The sequence below is a fragment of the Glycine soja genome, chromosome 20 (genome assembly GCF_004193775.1).
Source record: "Glycine soja cultivar W05 chromosome 20, ASM419377v2, whole genome shotgun sequence".
NCBI lineage: Eukaryota > Viridiplantae > Streptophyta > Magnoliopsida > Fabales > Fabaceae > Glycine > Glycine soja.
In genome coordinates this window covers 44,032,452-44,053,644 of record NC_041021.1, presented here as the reverse complement: position 1 = coordinate 44,053,644, position 21,193 = coordinate 44,032,452, and the positions used below count along the sequence as shown (strand labels likewise).

Below are 21,193 nucleotides of genomic sequence, written 5' to 3'. Positions count from 1 at the left end.
CTTTAGTTTTATGTATTCTGACTCTGGTTCATTGGTCTGCACCACTTGTGCTGCCAATTGTAATCAATGCTAATTCTAATATAATTCACTTTGCTTTTCACAATGTTAATTATGTATGATTGTGGCGGCTCTTCATAACTAACAAATCATTTAACTCTCAGCTATATAAATTAACTGATTAAAAAAAACATACCATAAAAGAATGCCAGTTTTTAAGTGTGTGCGATTCTTCTACCGGTAGCAAAAGGAATATCAAATGAAAAATAAATAATTTAATCGAGTCATAGTTTCTGGTCTAAAGGACTCCATTTTTTACTTGCAGTTATATATTGACTTCATGTTTACTTGCAATGAAATCTTGGCCATCTACCATCACAAGGTCGAGAAACAGTTACTTTTACAGAATTCTCCAAAATACATCATTGTATTAACTCTCATAAGCATCTTGTTGATTGATTCCTCCAGTGTAAATAAGACGAAAATCCAATTACGAGTTAAAACCAGATCAATAATTAAATTTACTTTTCGTTAATTCATCAATCAAAAATTAAAAATTAAAATCAAAACAACATTAATTAAATACATATTTTAAATAATAATGTTATGAGTTAAAATAAAATAAAATGTATATTTGAATAAAATAATCATATTAGATATCTAACCATTAAAAACAGACAATATAAAACTATTATTTTAGTTATAATTATTTTGAAAGTTATATCTAAAATGATTTTTAAATACTGACACTATCGAAATTAAATTCAATTTTATATTTGCATTGAAATAATCATACTAAATATCCAATAAAATAAAATTTCAAAATAAAAACTGTAATAATAAGTAACTCTCATAATAATCCACATATAAATTTCAAATATAAACCTTTATTTAAGAAACAAAATAATCTTGAGGGGAAAAAAAGAAATTTAAACTAATTTTTTGAAACCTTCTCTTACCCAGACCTGACAAATTTTAGTCGATTCTTGACCCATTTTCTACTCACCAGTTTCAAGAATTGTGCAGGTCGATGAAATAACCGGTTCTCGATCCATAGTTGCATACCGGTTATTCAGGACACATGTTTATTTATCGAACAATATTAATCTAATGCTAATGCAGGCGTTACAACTTACAAGTTACAACCAACAAAAGATCATTACAAATACAAAGACAGATTCCACAAGATAAGATCTTATCCATGTACAATCAATCTCCAAAATAAAGTGCTCTCCGGGTTAATAAAGAACAATATATTACATGGGGCCAAAAAGAACAAACTAAATAAACTTATCCAAAAATAAGATTAGACAAGCATAAAAACTTGCTAAAGTTTTTATGAATCAAGTTAGCAATTCACCCTGCAAATTCCTTTACAGCGCCTTCTCTTGAATTAAGGTTCATTAGAATTACCCTACACCTTATATTGCCTCCAGTATTCACAAAGATTTTTTTTTATTTTGAGAATATGTTAGGACAGCACTGTTTGGTAATTCTTGGGAGATCCCAGACAACAGTCATTCTGGGAGGTCCCAGACAAAATACCTAGCAGCAAAACTTTGGATTTACATAAATATATTCAAGGAGAAATACTTCTACCTACTAGTCTTAAGTTTCCAACAAAAACCCAACAAAAAGCACATAAAGCAATAAGAATAGAGAAGAAAAGGAATGGAAGTCCCTTTCTGCCAGCTCTCTTCATAGTTCCAGTGTCTTTACCTGATGCAGCAATGTTGGTGTGCTTGATCTTCAACCTGCTGAAGCTAGACATTCGATTCAAAGCTCGGTTCACCAATGCACTTTCAGCAGCTGATGCAGGAGTAGTAGGTATTGACTCAACAAAGGCCCAGAGAGCAGAGGACAAGCTACTTGTAGCAACATCTTCCACAGTGCTACTTTGATTGTTATTGCCTTCCGTAGGAAAGCCAACAGATTCATATACAACACCTAAAACATGACCAAAAACAAAAAAAAAACTAGCATATATTAGGGGATATCCTAAGACATTTGTTTTAGATTTTACAAAAGAGACACTTGAAACTGGCTCGGTTCTCATTTTCCCAGCGGGAATATATAGTCAGAAATCTTAATTTGAGTTTTTAAAGATCTCAAAATGACACAAATTTTATACTCCAGAAAGGTTTCTGCCATGCATAAGCTGGCATGTCATTCAGGAGCAGTAAACTGTGAAGAGCTCAGAACAAATGAGATGGGAAGCTTGCATCTCCATCCGAATCAAAGAAAGTAAAATCATTATTTGGCAGTGGAGCCACACTGTATCTTGTGCTGATTACTATACCTGGGGATGATAGCTGATTACTTTCACCATGCATCCAGAATTCACCAACAGTTTGATTGGCATCCTCTGGATTTGGCAGCAATTGGTAACTTTGACATTCAATATTGCTGCTGCTGACAAGGGCATTTGTATATGCATGTGAATCTGTTTCATGAATAATTGGCCCCAAGTCACGAAGAAACATCTGTGCATCTTGGAACAAATCAAGTTCACTTAACCCATCTTCAAAATGCTGGTACTCCACAGAATTTTCAACATTTGACAATGTAGGTTCAGTATCAATGAGATCATTAATTTCCAAGAAGCCATCCTCATTAAAGTCAAGCTCCTTTGTTTTAATGTTGGAAGCAGAAGTGACCTCAGATGTTTCAGAAACATGCAGATGAGAAGTAACTGGCCGATTGAAGTCAAAGCTAGGCTGTGCATCAAAAAATTGGCAGCTAGGATGTGAGATTCTGACTGGTTCAGGGAGCATCACATCCTCAGAGAACTGATCCACAACAGTACTTTGTGTTTCTTCACTAACAACCTACACGATTTTAGAAAAAATATTACCCAATGACTTTCAGAAATGACACAATCACATCAGCAGCTTTGAAAAAACTGACAGAGGAAACCAATATTACAATCAACAAACAGAAGAGAAACTGCCTTCCAGTTTCTTTATTTTTAGTAGAGATATTCAAATGTAGCATTATTTTTCACAAATCCAAAATCACAAGTACAGCAGCTCTTCACACATTTTGACAGAACAGGAATCATTACCACTAAAACTGCTAAATAAGCAGCAAAATTTTGCTGTCAAATTGGAAGGCATTTTATAAATAACAATTACAATAATCTTATCCCACTTGGCGAGAAGCCGGGGGGGGGGGGGGGGGGGGGGAGTCAATTTATAGACAACAAGATCAAAACTAGAAAAAGTATAAATAATTACATATATAGTGTCTGCTGCTAAAGGTTTCCTACCCCCACACCCCACCCACACAATAAACAAAAGAAATAAAGGTGGAGCTAAATCAATGAGAACTTGGAAGAAATTTGGAGAAGATCACAGACCTGAGGAAAGTCAGGATAGCCATTCACATGCTGCTGATCTAGGACAAGCTCATCATCCAAAATTCCCCTAATGATGTTATTGATTTCATCATCAAGAAAAGGCAGTGGTACATTAACATTATCAGCAACATCATTTGGAGCCTCCCGATCAGCTGAGTTAATATTAAAATCTACTATGTCATCATCTGCCCACTCTTCTTCATTAAATGGTGCACCATACTGCTCACCATTTTTAGGACCAGGTCCACTTTTCTTGTAAACCTTGTAAAGTGCATAATAGTCCTGATGATGAATTTATATCAAAACCCAAAGGTCAGTAAATAGTACTCTTCTCGTGATCAAAATGAGTAAGAAAACAACAAATCAAGAAAATTGAAGCAAAAAATGGCAAATTAAGTGATACCTTAACACCCTGGCATCTCTTAAGCTCCTCTTCATCCAAGGTGTATTCATGCATAACCCAATCAGTCCGCTCACCACTAGGAGCTCTGCCTGCGTAGAAAACCAGGGTCTTTTTCACTCCAACTGACCTAGAATTGCATATCACGTTACGATCCTTTCCTGTTGCTTTCCAATACCCACGTCTGGTTGCTCGGTTAGACCTTCCACCATTAGGATATTTCCTATCTCTGTGACAGAAAAAGAACCATTGCCTATCTCCCGTTTTCAATATAGATTGCCCTGCAAAATATTAAAAGCCTTTAGTCAGTAATCAAACAAGAACATATTGAAGGCTAGTCAGAGTTTTATTTCAGATTAAAGATATTTTGGGAGTATATATGACAGATGGATAGAGATGCACACCATATGCTACATATATAATATTTGCCTAAAAGTAGCCAGAACTTTAGAACTCCAAAGCATTGACAATATTGAAACTTAAATCCCTATGAAATACCCACCCACCATACCAAACAAGAGGCCTAAAAAAAAAAACCCCAAAAAAAAAACAGATGGAAATCACTCTTGCATCCGCCTCAAAAGCTAAAGAAAACAAACTCCTGAAAACACCCTAACAGAAAACATCAACAATAACCTGAACTGCTTAGATCAACAAATCAAAAGAACCCAAATAACACACAACACCTTATTGAAGCAAACCCAAGTCAACGATTGGTACCCTAACCTGAAAAACACATTCAAAGCATCACTTAATCATATGAGCATCAAACATTACCAATATTTGCAACATTAAGATCTCCACACTCAACTCAAAACCAACAACTTCTAATCGATCAAACAAAACAACCAAATCAAAATAAACACAAACCCAAGTCAACGCCATAACTATCACCAACAAAAAAAGACACAAGATAAAAGGGGTTGATCAATTACCAGGCAAATCCTCGGGATCCCACTTATACACATCGGTTTCATGAATCACGTCGAGCTTCAGCCTCTTCCCACAAATCTTCCGCTTCAGATAGTACATCACCAACTCCTCATCCGTGGGATGGAAGCGAAAACCCGGCATCGACGACATCATCTGGCTGAAACAATCAGCGGAACCAGCTCCCGAAGCCTCACCCATTCTCGATCGCAAGAAAAAAATCAAACAACCCTTGATCACCCAACACAAAAAACGGAAACTTTTTTAATCAAAACGGAAAACCCCCAACACGATTCGAGCCTCCGAGTATTCGAAATCGCCGATCGAATAGAGTTAAAAACCCTAACTGGGGAAATCAAATTAGGGGAAAAAAAGAAACCAAAATTATTGGAATCAAGAAGTGGCAAAGCCGAAATCCCACAACTACATGGTACGAATCGTACCTCTGGGTGAGAGGATTCGAAAGGCTGAGTCGCGGAACGAAAAAACTAGAGCGAGAGAGAGAGTCTTGAAAGGAAAGAAACGCGTGAATTGGGAAATTGCGAGGGTTTTCGGTTTTTGGCTTGGGTTTGTGATAGTGTTGTGGTCAAAGAAGGAAGCTAATAGTAGTGGTTGGGAACCTTCCTTCAGGGGGGATTCAGTGCCTTTGAGTGAGGGAGTGAGTGTGTGAGCTCACTCACGTGATGTGGTTGCGTGGGGTTTAAGTTTCTCAAGTACTGATCAACGGTGATTAGGGCATTGGGGTTAAACGTTGTGTAATGGGTTTTATCTGAGTTTGGGTGTACGGGATTGGAATAATGGTTTTGATATGGTGTCAGACACTCCAAATCATACTTTGCTTATCTCGACACCTGTGCCAATCATAAAGGTTATTTTTGTTGACTATTTATCCGTATAATATAAAATAAAACAAATCTTCACTCTTTATTTGGGGCGGTTGTTAATTTTTGTTCTCAAATCAAAATATGTTTAGAAAAAAATCAAGTTAAAATAATTTTTAAAACACTTTCATACTCATTTTTCAAATTAAGAAAAAAAGATTCTATGATTTGATTTTTAATTAAAAAAAATATGTATTTCTCATATTTTGTTGTCATCATGGTCATTGATACTATCTGTATATTAATTTGCAATACATAAAACAATATTAACACCGTGTGTCCAGAAAAAAAAATATTAACGCTGCAGTCTGCAGATGCTGGTATTAGTGAAATATATTGTGATTAAAGGAATTAGTTCAAGCTAGAATAAATACAAACAACAGGCTATCTAACACTATCACTTTTTTTTATCATCTAACACTATTATTAATCTGTAAAAAAACACTATTATTAATTGAAATTCATTAAAAAAAGTTACAAAATTATGAGTGAATTGAAACTTACTGGTAAATAGAAAATGAAACTCACGCACAATTGACAATTTCAATTTTCAAGCGTCCAATTTATTTTAATCAATAATAAAATATTTAAAATAAGTCTTGTCCGTTACTTGCATTACTGTTAATTAAAAGCCTGAATGATCCTCATGATTTCACCACCATAAAGGTTAGAGGAACGAATATCCGTTAGTAAACCAAAACGACGAAGAATGTGTAAGATTTAAGCTTACTTTCTCAAATTGTTAATGTGGGTGTTTTTATTTTTAAGAATGAGATTAATATCTATTAATTCTTACCACAATTTTAAGCTTAATTATATATAGTTATTAAGATGGGGAAAAAATTCATGCCAAGAATCATAATTCTTGCAAATCATGAATCCCATAATTCATGATTCTCAAAATTCCCAAATACGATGCTTGAGTATGTTTATACATATTTCATCATATAAGATTTTTATATTTGGTTTTAATAAATCTTCTCATATATAAAGTGTTTTTCAAAAAAGTACATATTTTGATAAATAATTTCGATCTTGGGGTCCATAAAGTTGACGTAACTAGTGACGTGACGTTCAAATATGTACATCGGAGCATTAACATACACCGTCCTTAGCTGCTGGACATCTTTTGGCGTTACTCTTATCACCACTGTCAATATTCATTCATATCAGTTATGTTTTTACCATCATCACACCATTATCATTATTGTCATAACTATTTGTCACCATTATGACACAACCATCATCGTTGTTGTCATCGACATCACCATCACAACAAACATTGTTATCACCATCACCATTACTATTAGTATTGTTATCACTGCTACCATCAAAATGCTACTTCTTCACTAACATCACTATCATCACCATCGTCACCGATACCACTGACATTACTACCACTACTAGTTGTCATCAACACCGTTATCACTACCATTGTCACCACCATTGTCATTTTCACTACCACCAATGTCACTTTCACCAATCACCACCATCACCATTGTCACCGCAATTATTATTGGTGTCTCTATTGTCATCACTGTTGCTAACATCACCATGGTCACCACTACATAAAAATACTTTCAAATTAATTTTAATACGATATGAAGCTTTCAAAAATAATTTATTTAGAATTAATAATATTTTAAAATTGGTTTTTACTTTTTTGAAACGAAAACTAAAAAATAGTTGTTATTTTAAAATTTTTGAAACTCAAAACTAAAAATCACCCCAAACAGAACCTTAATAGTAGTATAATTTTTTTAAAGATGCATGATTTGTTGGAATTGGATTAAATTGATATTTTTTTTCTTATTTGTAAAATATAATTTGAAATTAATTTTAATTTTGTTTAACAATGAATGCAAACTATTTTTATGTTGTATATTTCAAAATTAACTTTTAATGTTAAATTTTCAAATTTAATTATTGTAAAATTTAAATGGAACTTACTTTTTGTTTTAGAACAAAGCTAGCTTATTTAGTAAATTAAGTATATGAACGAGATGTATGCAAATAACTAAAATTAGGATGACTAAAATCACAATAAAGTATGGGATAAAAATTCAATTGAGTCCTAAAAATAAGTCAATTATACTTTTGGATCTCATACTTTATTTTATGTGTATCTTAGTCTCTTTTTTTCTTGTTAAGTGTGATTTTATTCAATCTATTTCTTGGTACATTCCTTCATATAATTGTTCAATAGTTTTAAATTAAGTTACTTAGGCTCGTTCGATTTACATGAATTTAAGGGATAAGATGTCACAAAATTACTTGTTTTACATTTGATTTTTAAAAAATTTTACCAACAGACAACAGAAAAAGAAGTGGAACAACACAACACAAAAATATTATATCTTGTTACCTACTAAACCATCATCATACAAATTTGTGTCCAAAGCACAAAAAATGTAAAAGAGAAAAATATTCATTATTTTTGTATTCATGCTTAACTTAGTAAAAATCGCTTCTTTCGTATCTTGTATGCATACCATCTTTTCCCAAAGATTTTTATATTGTTACAAATATAACAAGTGTAAGCTTTTCTTTTATATATAAAAAAACTTTGGTTTTTTGTTGTTACATGGATACAATATCATATAATATGTACCTTTTTTTTGTCTATGTCAGGTGTATCCTTCATTAAAGACAATCTTGTTCGAGTTGAGTAAAACCACCATGTGTGAGTTTTCTTTGAGTATTTAACACAGTTACATACACAAGACTCGAACCCAAAATCAATTGTTAAGTTGGAATAATTTTATGTCAATTGACTCATGCACTTTATGATTTATATATAATATGTAATTGATCGAGAATTGAAGTTTATGGAACTAAGTGTTTTGCAAAATCAAACTCAGATTAAGGCGAATTGGGAATTCAATACACTTGGGAGGGAAAAAAGTTGAAATGAAATTGTGAGGGTTGTTATGGCAAAGGTGGAGCCACAACAATGGTGGCATGGGGTGGGTTGTCATGCAAGGATGAATCTTCCTAAAAATATAAGGGTTTATTTTGATGGGCTAGAAGGGTTGAGTGTGGATTTGGGAAAACATGAGTTTTTGAAAGGTTGGTGAGGAGAAATATATTTTTTTTTATCTATGAAAATCGAAAACAATGTCCACCCCCTTGACCAAGGAAAACAATTTGAAACATGGAAAAGTATTTTTTTCTAGGGGTGTGTTAGCCTCCATAAATCTCTTAATATCTTTCCCATGTATGTTTATAATCGCTAGGTTAAACACATGTTTAGAAAATGTTTGTTTTTGATCCCTGTAATTTTTTTTTGTATATTTTGAATCCTTGTAAAATTGAAATATATCATTATTTGACTTGAATAAGTTCAAATAACCCAAACATAGTTTTCAGATAAATTATGACGTTTTAATTTCAAGTTCAAGAGGACCGGAAATATACACACTATTTTGCTGGATGAAACCAATTTTTTTAAATTTTATAAGGACAAAAATATATTTTAATATTTTATAAATCTATAATTTTGTTTCAAAACTACTAAATTCATATGATATAAATTCCTTAAAGTCTAAATTACAAATTTCTAATGATTAATTTTTTTTAAAAAATTATAAGTGATGACATTCTTAAGTAATCTTTTAAAATCCATAAGCCTTATTTTATGGAAAAATAGTTTTTTTTTTGTTAATTCTAATCTAGTAAGCATCTTTAAGATCACATGCATATTATGCAAATTTATCTCACTATTAGGTAAATTCTAATGTGATTAAAAAAAGTAATGGTGGTATTTGGTTTGAGAAAATATTTTCTGTTTTTATTTATTGAAAATAGTTTTTATTTTCAAAATTTTCAGACATAAAAAATATATTTTTTTGAATTTTTTTTTTCTATTTTAAAATTAACATTCCACTAATATAACATGACCGATCCACCATTGTCACATACAGACAGCACCTAGGACATCTACAATAATCGAGATTTGAAGAGAAAAAACTTACATATCATACCCAATGCAAACAAGCATCAAAGACGAGAAGGAGATGACCTGCTGCCTGTTGGAGACGATGAGATCGGTGCCAGAGATGAATCATGGTACGACCTTGCCCAGATAGATGAGAAGCTTCGAAGAGAGAGAAAAAAAAACCTTCTTATCATTACATTAATGCCATTGCGTTTTCATTTTTTCTGAAAATGGTGAAAACGACTTTATTTGGTTTTCAATTTTAGGCATTTTTTAAAAATATTTTCTAAAACTTAAGCAAACATATTTTTAGTTTTGTTTTCTATTTTCTCCGAAAATGAAAACGGAAAATGAGTGAATCAAGCACCACCTAAAAGTCTTAATGATGTGTTTTCATTTAGTAATTCATTTATTGTTATATAGTTAAATATATTTTTGGTCATAAACTTTTTTTGAATTTCATAAAAAATTAACTAAATTTAGTTTTTATATTTTATTATTTTCCTCTTGTGAAATTAAAATAAGAGATAAAGTGATTGGAAAACGTAAAAATAAAGGTGTCGGGTTCAAAGATTTTGATATTTATGATCTTTGTCATCAAATGTCATTACTTTTTTGGTTAATTATATTTTTAACTCAATATTTTTTCATAAAATTAATTTTTAATGGTTCAATAATTTTTTTATTGTATCTTATTTTTTCATCAAATTTACTTTTACTTCTTCAATAATTTTTCAAACAATTTTAATCTTTTTAATGTTATTTATCATTTTTAATCCCTACCAAGAGGATACAAAAAATGATTCTTTTTTTAAACATTAGAATCAATTCATTTTCCATCAACATATCATCAAGTCATTAGATCATTAGCAGTTATGTGATTTATCCTCGGACGGCTAGTTTTTGACAGAGTATAGTGTAGAAAACTTTATTCTCTCTTTGCATTTTTTAAAAATATTAAAAATGCGTTGTTATTTTTTCCATTTATAAAAAAAACGACAAATAAAAAAGAAATACGGACAAAAAAACCTTTTTTTCGAACGTTGGCGATTGAAGGAGAGTCTGATCAAGATCACGAGTTTGCAACACGTGTATCCATCACTATTTCTCTCCTTTCCGAACATCAAAATTAGGTCATGGAGGGGCGAAAACAAAATGCCTCAATCATTTTCTTGTCTTCCCAACACATCTATTTTCTCTTTGAGGGGAGAAGGGAGAGAAGATAAAGGGAAAAAAAACAATACAAATTAATCCAAGTTTGAAATAAAAATTCAAACTTTTGAAGATCTTCGGAATCTCACAACTGTCACCAGTGTTTATCCATTCGGACTATTCCCTAGATCTGATCGAGCGATGCACTGAAACCGTGGGTGAAAAACCTTTTTAATCATCTGGGTAAGCCATTGTGCCAGATTCTTTAATGGGTCTCTTCTGCATTGTTTGAAAGTTGCATGCTTTGATAATTCCTGGGGAAGTCTCAAAATCTTCACATTTTCTGGTTTTGGTAATTCAATGCGGTTTAATGCACAACTGTGTCTATCTTATTGTTTTTGTTTGTTTTGGTTTTTGTAAAGCTTAGGAATCATGCAAACAAGTGGTGGAAGTTGTGGTTTATTTTTTAGTTATTTTTGTTTCTTCTTGGCAAGTGAACAGTTTTCATTTTCCTTTTCAGGGAGTGAAGGAAGCTGTCCAAGTTAAGAACTTGAGCTGTGATGCAACTTTGACTTGCTGAGTTTGTTTCTGGGTTGGATTGTTTTTGCTTGAAATTGATTGACTTGTTTCCACATTTGAATTTATACAATGGTTTTCTGGGAAGGATATGTGAGCGATGAATTGATGGGCACGTTTGCCCCTATTGTGCTTTATTGGGTATATGCTGGGTTTTATCACTTGCTCCCACCTTTAGATAGGTATCGGTTGCATACCAGGAGAGATGAGGAAACGAAGAATTTGGTGCCCTTTTCAACAGTTGTGAAGGGTGTTTTACTTCAGCAGCTTGTTCAGGCAATTGTAGCACTCTTCTTGGTCAGTTCTCCAACATTTCAGTTAATTTCTACAAATAACATTTGTCCTCATTTTTAGTTAATATATTTTTTAAGTTGAAAAAACTATTCTTCAAGTTTGTGCTGTGTTGCTTGCTGCTGCTTTTCTTCACATTTGTTGTTAATAGCATTTTTAAAATGAAACTTTTGTTCCATTTACTAGTTACTAATTCGATTGATTATCCCTATTTCCGGTTGTTGCTTTTGTGTTACTTTCAATATTTTTGGGATAAACGACTCTCTATTTTTTCTTATCCCCCCTTTCTATCTTAAGATTTTTAGAATAGATTCAGGGCCCCTTTGTATGACTTGCTAAATGATATGGCGTCATTTATGGTAAGCTTTAATGTTTGCATTAAATAAAAAAAAAGGTGTTACTTAAAATACATTTGTCCCAATTGACACAATTAATTGATTAAACAACTATAATACCCAAAATGAGACCAAAGCAAGAGTGATATTAGGAAAACCGAGCCAGAATAAGAGCCCGGGTAACTTTTCTATTAGTGCAGAGTGATATATATTGATAATATATATTTCCAAGCATACCAAATGGAAAGCAGATAAAAAAAACAGACAGAAATACACACAGTTACGCACACACACACACACACACTCAGAAGAAGAGAGAAAAAAATGCATTGACTTCATTAAACATAGTAATAATTAAGCTGTAATCATTTCCCACTATGTAATGAGTTTGATTTGTCCATCACAAAACAATTGTCTTTTGCTAGCACTATGTCCATTTTCCTTTTGCATGAATTTGCACAGATTTAAATGTGAACTCTTTATTGGGTAATGCATTTTCAGCATGGGCAGGGTGGCACAATGTGTCTCTATCCATAATATGTATTCCACCAAATTGCATGGTGTGGCATATATCACGGGTGATCTATCCAATTGCTTGATATGTGAATGGGTTGGTGTTGCATATGAGCTGCATTTAGACATGTTAGGTGGCATATTAACAGTGAAGGTATGGTATGTAAATATAAATAAGAAGAATGTTAGTTAGTCAGTCAGCTACTGTTAGATAGGATTTCATAGTTGTTGGGTAGCTGTCTATAAATAAAGTAGGGTTGTTGTATATTAGGCAGACTTAAACAATAACAGAAGTGCAGTGCTGAGCCCCTTTATCTCTCTGTTTCCCTTATCTCTCTCTATCCTTTCTGCTTTGTTCTTCTTCCCTCTTCCCCTCTTTCTTTCTCTGTCTTAATGTTTTTTTTTCTCTTTTCCACCTAAATCCTATATCAAGGTGTTAATTGATATGAATAGTTTCTTTTTTAAAATATTTACATGCAATTTAATAGTTGATTGTTTGGAAGAATTGATCTACATTATAGTTAGTTGAATATTTTATTGTGAACTAGGTTTGGCTTTCATTTGAGATTCTGCTTTTTGACTTTTCATTGATGGAATCATCCATTCATGGTAATATAGGTTACATCAAAGCCTAAAATTTGCCTGAAATTATATTCCACTCTTCTACCCGTCAAAAGAAGAAAAATATCATAAGGAAGAAAGAGAAATCACATATGGAGGCAATATAAGAACACCACCACCACCACCAAAACCTTATCCCAGTGGCTGAAGTTGGCTACATGGTTGCACAATACCATTCAACTTTGTTAAAGATCAAATCTTCAAAGATTTTATTTACCATGGGATACCTCTTGACAATTTCTTCCAATGTCCTTCTGGGTCTCCCCTCCTCTTCATAGGACTAAAAATCATGCAATCTACTCTTTTCACTGTGCTTCTTGGGGCCCTTTTTTGTATGTGTCCAAACCATCTTAACCCATTTTGTCATCCTTTCCTTTTCTCAATTGGTACGGCATCTTCTCCTAGTTTTACTTTCAAGTTACATTCATCTTATCTCTTGCTAAAATTGCATTGCATATACTTAATATTCTGTCTTAACCCCTACTTAAGCGAAAACCCTTTGTTTTTAAACTCTATCTTCTATACAAGAAGTTCTTCTAAAATGATAATCAATAACCAGCTAGCCAAAATGGCTCAAAATGCAACCATGCTGTCCAATCTCTTTGTATATTAGAAACTGAGATTCCCTTGAAACAACTGAGTGGAGCTCCATAGAGAACCCACTTGAATACAATTGTTTCCTAACAGATGTAGGGTGTAGACATTTCGATCATGTGAACCATAGATGCACAAAAACAGCACACTGCCATAAAATATGGGCATTTTTGACTTGTTGACTTTGGTACTCAGATATTTGGTAATAAGCTAGGCTTAATTCTTTGTGTCGATAACACTGATAATTTATTTGCTAAAATGCAGGATTCTGTGGTTATGCTTGAGTTTTATGGGTAAAGAAGTGCTTTCTTTCTTCTTCTTTTTTTTTTTTTTTAAACTAACAAATTCACACAATCTGTTGGCCTGTAACTCCCCCTTTACTTTGTCATGTTAACTGTAGAAGTGTCTTTTTTTTTAAGAGCCGTTTCTTGCAAGTTAATAAGGTTAATCTTATCAAATTTTAAATGGACCCTGAGATGCTCTAGCTATAATTCAGATTCCTGAGCTTTTGTGTTCTGCTCAAAATATATTAAGTAATTTGTCTTTCGTGAATCTATATTAAGTTTCATCACCTAGTAGGATAAGGGTTGGTGGTTGTTGTTGTAGATCTATATTTAGTATCAGTTGAGCAGATCGTATTTCATTTTGATCATGGTTATTTATTACTCTAGGCTTTCCTGTTTGGTTTGGCAACCTGATGAAGCTAACATGTAAACCAGTTATATGCCTGGCCTCTATATACTCAAGAGGTACAAGTTAAGGAATTGAAGTATAGAAGCCATTATATTAATAGACCTGGTCATTGCTTCTTAAATGATGAGTTATATACATTGAATATTTACATGAACTCTTTGAAGTTTCTGGACACCTCATAAAAATTACTGTCATCCTATCATAATAAATGCAGGGAGAGTGGGAAATTACAGTTGCTATGTCCGAAATAAAATAATTTTCTGTGGACTAATTCTGAAGCTGTTGTCGAGTGACTGATAGTCTGATATGCTTGCTATAACTTTGCAGTTGACCGCAACAGCAAGTGCATCTGGGGTTATAGTGCAGCCTTCTATCCCCAAGCAAATTTTGCAGATTGCTATTGCAATGTTTGTGATGGATACATGGCAGTACTTTGTGCATCGGTATATGCATCAGAACAAGTTCTTATATCGCCATATCCACTCCCAGCATCACAGACTGGTTGTTCCTTATGCAATAGGAGCCCTTTACAATCACCCCATTGAGGGTCTTCTACTTGACACTGTAGGTGGGGCAATCTCATATCTTGTCTCAGGGATGACTGCAAGAACAGCAGCTGTATTCTTCTGCTTCGCTGTTGTGAAAACTGTTGATGATCACTGTGGACTGTGGTTGCCTGGCAACATCTTCCATATCTTTTTCCAGAATAACACAGCTTACCATGACATTCATCATCAACTGCAAGGGCTGAAGTACAATTATTCTCAGCCATTCTTTTCCATATGGGACAAACTTCTTGGGACATACATGCCTTTCGATCTTGTAAAGCGGCCCAAAGGGGGGTTTGAGGCAAGGCTAGCAAAGGAATAGTCCCACTGTAATTGTTGAAACTCACATCTGATGGCATCATTTTTCCTTAGGACCAGACCAGAGGCTTTACTGTAGGCATTTCTCAAGTTCATTGGAGCTTACTGGCTTTTTCTGTTCGTCTTGTTACTGTAGGTTTTCCAACCCACTTTGTGTAGCATAACTATGATGATGTGATTAAGGAGTCTTTTCATTATTTATTATGATGTACTTAAAACACATTTTTGAAGGTGTAAGTTGCTAAAAGAGTACCAGGTTTTTACGCTGCCATTATTTGTTATTCCTACTACTGGTTCACTTGTATAATTTATTTTGAATTTTTATTGTAATCCAGAACCATTGGGTTGTCGAAGATATCATCATAATTCATTTACTTTTGAATGGTTAAGAAAAAGAGTTCATATATAATTTTGTCTTTTGAAAATGACTAACTTGTGTTGATTGCAAGTTCTTAGGTGTGTAAAGTAGTCTTCAAATTTGTTAATTTTGTAACAAATCGGACTCACCTTAATGATTCTGTGAAGTTGATCGTATTTGGACACTATGTTTGCTACGTAGTTGATCGAAATATTGTTATGAAATCGATCAATTAGGGGACTTAATTGCCTTAAAATGACATGTTTGAAAATTAAATAGAGAGAAAAAGGATTGTCATAAAATTAACGGATTTAGAAATGAAATTATGTTTACACAAATATGAAGAAGGGATTAAGATTCAAGAGCTTATATGTGTTAATGTGTGGACATTTTTCTTGAGAGGTGATTTTCTCGGTCGCGGAAATGTTAATATAAATTGAAAATTCACTATATATAACTTATAATTAATATTTTCTCTATCTATAAATTATAATAATTATTTATGAGAATGATTTTAAAAGTTATCATTCAGCATAAACCCTTTTAAAAAAATTTCTTTGATGATAAAATTTTTAGAAAAAGTTTAATGATAATGCATTGTTTTATCCTATAATTCAATTACAAATCGTGTTTGATATAACTTTTAAGATAATTTTATTAAAGTTAATAAATTTATGATTTTTTATTAGATGACAGCATAAGATTATTTTACTGGCGGTGCAAGTCTTTTTTCTCTTTTAGAAATATCCAGAAATACACTTTGAAGATCAGAAATAAAGTATTTTCAAATTAAAGTGACAAAATATAACAAAAATATTTCTCTATATAAAAAATATATAACCAAATATTTCAAAATACAAAATCAATTTAAAAATATTATAAAAATCAAAACATATTTTATGTATTAAAATTGGATATAAAATAAATTATGTTGAGATGAGAATAGTTATCTTGTGTACACTCATGATCCCGAACGAAGGTTAATCATTATTTTTTAGGAGGATTACCTCGTACATATACCATGACAAAAAAAATAATAATTTAGAGTGAGGGTTGTACATATAAAAAAAAAGAGATGACCCATAAAAAATTACTAAAGTGAGTGTAATTCATTAAATAAGAATGTAACTATATGTCGTTGTCATCTTCTAATCCTACTCATTTTGTCTTCCATTCCAAATTCCAAACTTACTCACTTTGTCTTCCATTCCAAACTCACTAGATGAGGTCATTACAAAAAATTTGCTACTTAACGACCGTTTCAACCAACGGTAGTTCCCCAACATAGGTTTTTTTGCCAACACCTTCAAAACTCTTTGTTTCACGTAGAGCTTAGTTTTGCGTTAGTGGAGTTTACCTCTATTGCTCTCTCACTCTCTCACAAAAGAGACTTCACTTCGCTCTCTCTCCACAAATTCGCTCTTTTTCCACTTCGACGTTTGATCTCTTTCTCTGTTCAGAGCACTCTTAATTCAAGGTTCGTCTTTCTCACTCTCTTATCTCTATAATCTAGGGTTTGTTGCTCCAACATTTCATTGACTTATGTCTTTATCTTGTCTTCTTGCTTCGATCTAATGTGATTTCTCTCATCTCTTTAGAATTTTGTTTGTTATTGCTAACAACTAGTATCAAATGATGATTAACTCTGGGGCTAAATTTGAAGCGATGAAGTTCGATGAAACTGAGAATTTTAGATTGTGGTAGAGGCAAGTTAAGGGTTTGTTGGTACAATAAGGTCTTCCGAAGGCATTGCACGACTCAAAGCCTGATAAGATAGAGAATTTGGATTGGGAGGAGTTGTAAGAGAGGCAGTGATAAACCATACCCTTTTGTTTGGCAGACAAAATCCTTTATCACGTGATTATTTATCTTTATGAAAAGTATAAAATAAAAAAGAATCTAATAATTATAAATATGAATATATAATACTATATAATTATTAAAGTTTGTTTGTTTATTTTATTTATTATTGATATAATGTTAATCTGTAATAATTTTTAAATGCATTTATTATCAATTTTTATTTTTTAAGTAGTGTATTTTTTATTAAATATATATAATTTTTAATTATTTTAAAGTAATATTTTTCATGATTTTAAAGATATTAATTTTAATTATGTGATATTGAAGATTTGAATTGATTGATTATATTGTATCATAAATTGAAAATAATTAAAATTGTATAGGATTGCTATTATCGTTATTGTTATTATTGATTAGAGAAGTGAATCAATAAGTGAAAATGAATATTATTTTGGAATAACTACATTATTTCTTATTTTAGTAGTTTTCACTATTTTTATTTAATAAAAATAGTAGATCAAAAGACACTGCTATTTGCTTAAAGTTGTGCCTTGGTGACTTGTTGGTCATGGGTTCGAATCCGAAAACAGCCTCTTTGCATATGCAAGGGTAAGGCTGCGTACAACATCCCTCCCACATACCTTCGCATAGCGAAGAGCCTCTGGGCAATGGGTACGAAATTTTTTAGTAGATCAAAAGACATTCAATTATAATTATATTTAATATATATATATATATATAATATTAAGTTTTAAAAATTAATAATCATTCATTGATGTTAAATCACATTAAATCATAATAGATAACATTAAAGTTTCAATATGATGTTTAAAAAATATTGAAATGAAAGTTACATAATTAAATTTGGTTAATGATATTATGAAGTTAAAATTTTAATCCTATAACTCTCAAAGTTCAAATGAAGTTTAGTTATGTGTAAGTAACTTAATTCTTCATTAAATGTATTTAGGAACATTAAATTCAATGACTATTATATATTTGAGAGATTGATATAACGGCCAAGAAAATTTCAAGTGAATTTTATTATTCCTTTCATTCCATTTTAATTGTCATATTTTTTCGAAATTTTTTATTTCTATTTATATATGATTGGTAAAGTTCAAGATGATATTAATTGTTCATTTATCAGTTATATCTTTATTTTTTATCTTTAATTAATTTATACATATTGTGGAGTAGGAAAAAAAACAATAAATTTCACGACTATTTTATTAGAATTAATAAAATTTATTATATCTCTTAATTTTTACAATACAACCTTTAATTATAGATAAAAATAAATAATATATAATATATAGATTGATACAAGGATTGCTAACAATATATTTTTTAGTGCACTCCTATCAACACATTCTATTTGGTTAAGTTTATAAAATTAGGACAGAAATTTATTAAATAAGAGATAACTCATTAAAATTTATAATTTTTAATAAATTTTAATTAATAATAGATGTGTTACAATGTGGGTGTTGCTAGCATGACTCTCTGACCAAGACTTCATACTCAAGAACAAATGGAAGAAAGGCAAGGAAACTTACAATTTATTGATCAATGGAACAGAGAGGAACTACATACAATTAAAGGAATTGATAAGAATATTTGACACCTATTAGGCGGAAATGAAATAATTTAAGAAATTTTAAACAACACAATGAAGATTGACATGTCCAAAAACTTAGTTGACAGAACTGCAAATCTTTCTTATCATTCCAGCTGAACCAGTTAATGGTTCAATATCTCCCATTTTTATCATAGCAGCTGCGAAGTCGGATTTAAAGGTTGTAGGATTTTTGCTGTATTCGGAGACAATAGAATCTGTAGATCCTCCACTAAACAGAACTTGGTCTGATTGAAGAAGACCCTTCTTCTGAATCAAATTCTTGAAGTAGTTGTTGTCAAATGAATTGGGTGTGACCAAGTCTAGTGCTGCCAATTTCTTATCATTATCATCATTACTGACGGATGGACAACCACGTTGACGAGTGCTAGCAAATCCTGCATCAATGTCACTTGCATTATTGTATATCCTTCCACGAAATGTGAAGCATTGAGCTTGTCCGATTGTGTGGGCACCTGCATGTTTTCATGATATATATTTGCTTAATAAATGTCTCACACTTAAAATTTATAAATACAAAATTGAGAAGCTTGATGATTAAGCAATTACCGGATAGAGTAACCATGTCTCTGGCAGTGAGACCCTTATTATTGAATTTAGAGATAAGAGTGTCAAGATCGTCTGTGAATCGTGGAAGGTCACTAGTAGCCGAACTTTTGCTTGCAGTGGTAGAATCTCTTCGTCCAAGCTTCACAGTCCATGATGGACCACCCACCTAATCAATAATTAAAATAAATGCATAACTCATTATATAGCTTCTGCATGTTAATTATTAAGTTGAAATTAACGTATATATATAGCTAGTTAGTTTGTTACTGTGACTTACGGCAAATGATGCATCACGTGCTGCTACTGCTACAATGTCAGCGCATGACACAACCCCGGGACATACTTTCTCCACCTCAGATTTTGCTTGGTCGATGATGTTATATCCCCTTATTGAGTTAGCATTCTGAAGTGCACTCTTTTCGCTCTCGATAGTGGAGCTATCATCAAGCAATATTGATGCATCACAACCCTGCAATGCATTGCACATATATATGGTTCAAATTAAGATGGATTAATCAAGTTAAGTACATGCATCATGCATGCATGCAAAAAATGAAATTAATAAATCAACACATATGTACCTGAACGAAGCAATCGTGAAAATGAAGGCGAATGAGAGAAGCAGCCATGCGGCGCTCCGCAGAAACTGCACTACGAATGACAGATCTTATGGTGCTAAGTGCATTGGGGCATGCACTGTCATAAAACGTAGAAGACAATTGTGCATCACATAATATCGTGCCTAACAGCACCAATGTCACGAACAAACTTGTGATACTTGAAGTTCTATACGCCATGAATTGATGAATATATAGCGCGTCGAATTGAATATATTTAAGTTAGCACTCAAGAGAAACTATACAGAATATGAGTATAGGTTAATTACAACGAAAATGAATTATATATATATATATATATATATATATATATATTTAACAACTCAACACTCGAGAGAGAAAAAAATTAAAGAATCGATTCGTATAACAAGAAAGAATATGAATGAATGTGATGGAAAAAGAGGGTGGAATGATGATCAATTTATAGGACATTTGGGTTGTGTGATAATTTGTAAAAGTCAAAGGTGCTAAAGGCTAAAGTTTGGCTGGGTCACTTTTATCTGCTACAACGTGTTGGCGGTCCATAGTTGACCAAGTAGCTAGCTAGCCTCGCCAGTGCATGTGCACAAGCCACTATATGGTTTAGTTTTTTGTGTGCTTATTATATGGTTTAGATTAATTATTTTTTTGCTTTATGGGGTTTTTCTTTTGATTGTTTGCTTTAATCGAACTTGTAAAGAAGTTTGCTGCCATTTCTCTTTATGTGTGAATCGTCAATCGAAATTTTAATGCATTAGATTCCTTCATTATCATCATTCATTTGTAAGCTTCGTTGAAAGAGACCTTGTCGGTTCGTCCTTGTCTTTAAGTTTAACAAATTTGATTTGATAGTTTTACAAATTTGACTAAAACAAATTTGCAAAGTGCCATCTGAACTTTGTCATGGTTGAAGACAGTCCCACGTGATAAGTTTGATTAGTCCATTTCTCGTATGAGTAACGATGTATTATCATATATAATTAATCCTTATTTTTATTTTTTATTTTTCTCTTCCTATCAAATTATATCATTTATCATATTTATATATTTTTTTCTTTTTCTCATCAGGTGTAAAATAACATTGGAGTGTCTATAAATTTGTAT

At 32.2% G+C, this 21,193-nt stretch overlaps 3 protein-coding genes and 1 long non-coding RNA gene across 4 annotated transcripts; 2 read left to right on the top strand and 2 right to left on the bottom strand.

Moving 5' to 3' along the window:
• Positions 1 to 1,136: 1,136 nt before the first annotated feature.
• Positions 1,137 to 5,264, bottom strand: LOC114402302 (NAC domain-containing protein 17-like). Its single transcript, XM_028364818.1, has 6 exons — positions 5,129 to 5,264; positions 4,691 to 5,031; positions 3,759 to 4,036; positions 3,356 to 3,637; positions 2,297 to 2,825; positions 1,137 to 1,944 (listed from the first exon to the last, which is right to left on the bottom strand). Exons 2-6 carry the CDS (start codon positions 4,884 to 4,886, stop codon positions 1,577 to 1,579), a joined length of 1,653 nt encoding a protein of 550 aa, XP_028220619.1. The 5' UTR covers positions 4,887 to 5,031; positions 5,129 to 5,264; the 3' UTR covers positions 1,137 to 1,576.
• Positions 5,265 to 10,591: 5,327 nt separating this feature from the next.
• On the top strand, positions 10,592 to 15,533 carry LOC114403525 (very-long-chain aldehyde decarbonylase GL1-9-like). The gene is made up of 3 exons (XM_028366540.1): positions 10,592 to 10,898; positions 11,176 to 11,528; positions 14,606 to 15,533. Exons 2-3 carry the CDS (start codon positions 11,304 to 11,306, stop codon positions 15,146 to 15,148), a joined length of 768 nt encoding a protein of 255 aa, XP_028222341.1. The 5' UTR covers positions 10,592 to 10,898; positions 11,176 to 11,303; the 3' UTR covers positions 15,149 to 15,533.
• On the top strand, positions 13,384 to 14,599 carry LOC114403526. The gene is made up of 3 exons (XR_003664665.1): positions 13,384 to 13,878; positions 14,257 to 14,334; positions 14,493 to 14,599. It is a non-coding gene; the product is annotated as an uncharacterized LOC114403526 (long non-coding RNA).
• A 3,316-nt stretch (positions 15,534 to 18,849) lies between the features above and the next one.
• LOC114402884 (lignin-forming anionic peroxidase-like) lies at positions 18,850 to 20,470 on the bottom strand. Its single transcript, XM_028365566.1, has 4 exons — positions 20,075 to 20,470; positions 19,771 to 19,962; positions 19,494 to 19,659; positions 18,850 to 19,399 (listed from the first exon to the last, which is right to left on the bottom strand). Exons 1-4 carry the CDS (start codon positions 20,288 to 20,290, stop codon positions 19,002 to 19,004), a joined length of 972 nt encoding a protein of 323 aa, XP_028221367.1. The 5' UTR covers positions 20,291 to 20,470; the 3' UTR covers positions 18,850 to 19,001.
• Positions 20,471 to 21,193: the final 723 nt, after the last annotated feature.

Excerpts from the sequence above, each read along its gene's own strand:
- LOC114402302 (XM_028364818.1), bottom strand. The coding sequence starts at position 4,886 with ATGGGTGAGGCTTCGGGAGCTGGTTCCGCTGATTGTTTCAGCCAGATG. Across the intron at positions 4,037-4,690 it reads GGATCCCGAGGATTTGCCTG|GGCAATCTATATTGAAAACG; the intron begins GTAATTGATCAA and ends AATATTTTGCAG. Across the intron at positions 2,826-3,355 it reads GCTATCCTGACTTTCCTCAG|GTTGTTAGTGAAGAAACACA; the intron begins GTCTGTGATCTT and ends AAAATCGTGTAG.
- LOC114403525 (XM_028366540.1), top strand. The coding sequence starts at position 11,304 with ATGGTTTTCTGGGAAGGATATGTGAGCGATGAATTGATGGGCACGTTT. Across the intron at positions 11,529-14,605 it reads CAATTGTAGCACTCTTCTTG|TTGACCGCAACAGCAAGTGC; the intron begins GTCAGTTCTCCA and ends ATAACTTTGCAG.
- LOC114402884 (XM_028365566.1), bottom strand. The coding sequence starts at position 20,290 with ATGGCGTATAGAACTTCAAGTATCACAAGTTTGTTCGTGACATTGGTG. Across the intron at positions 19,963-20,074 it reads TTCACGATTGCTTCGTTCAG|GGTTGTGATGCATCAATATT; the intron begins GTACATATGTGT and ends AATGCATTGCAG. Across the intron at positions 19,660-19,770 it reads CACGTGATGCATCATTTGCC|GTGGGTGGTCCATCATGGAC; the intron begins GTAAGTCACAGT and ends ATTATTGATTAG.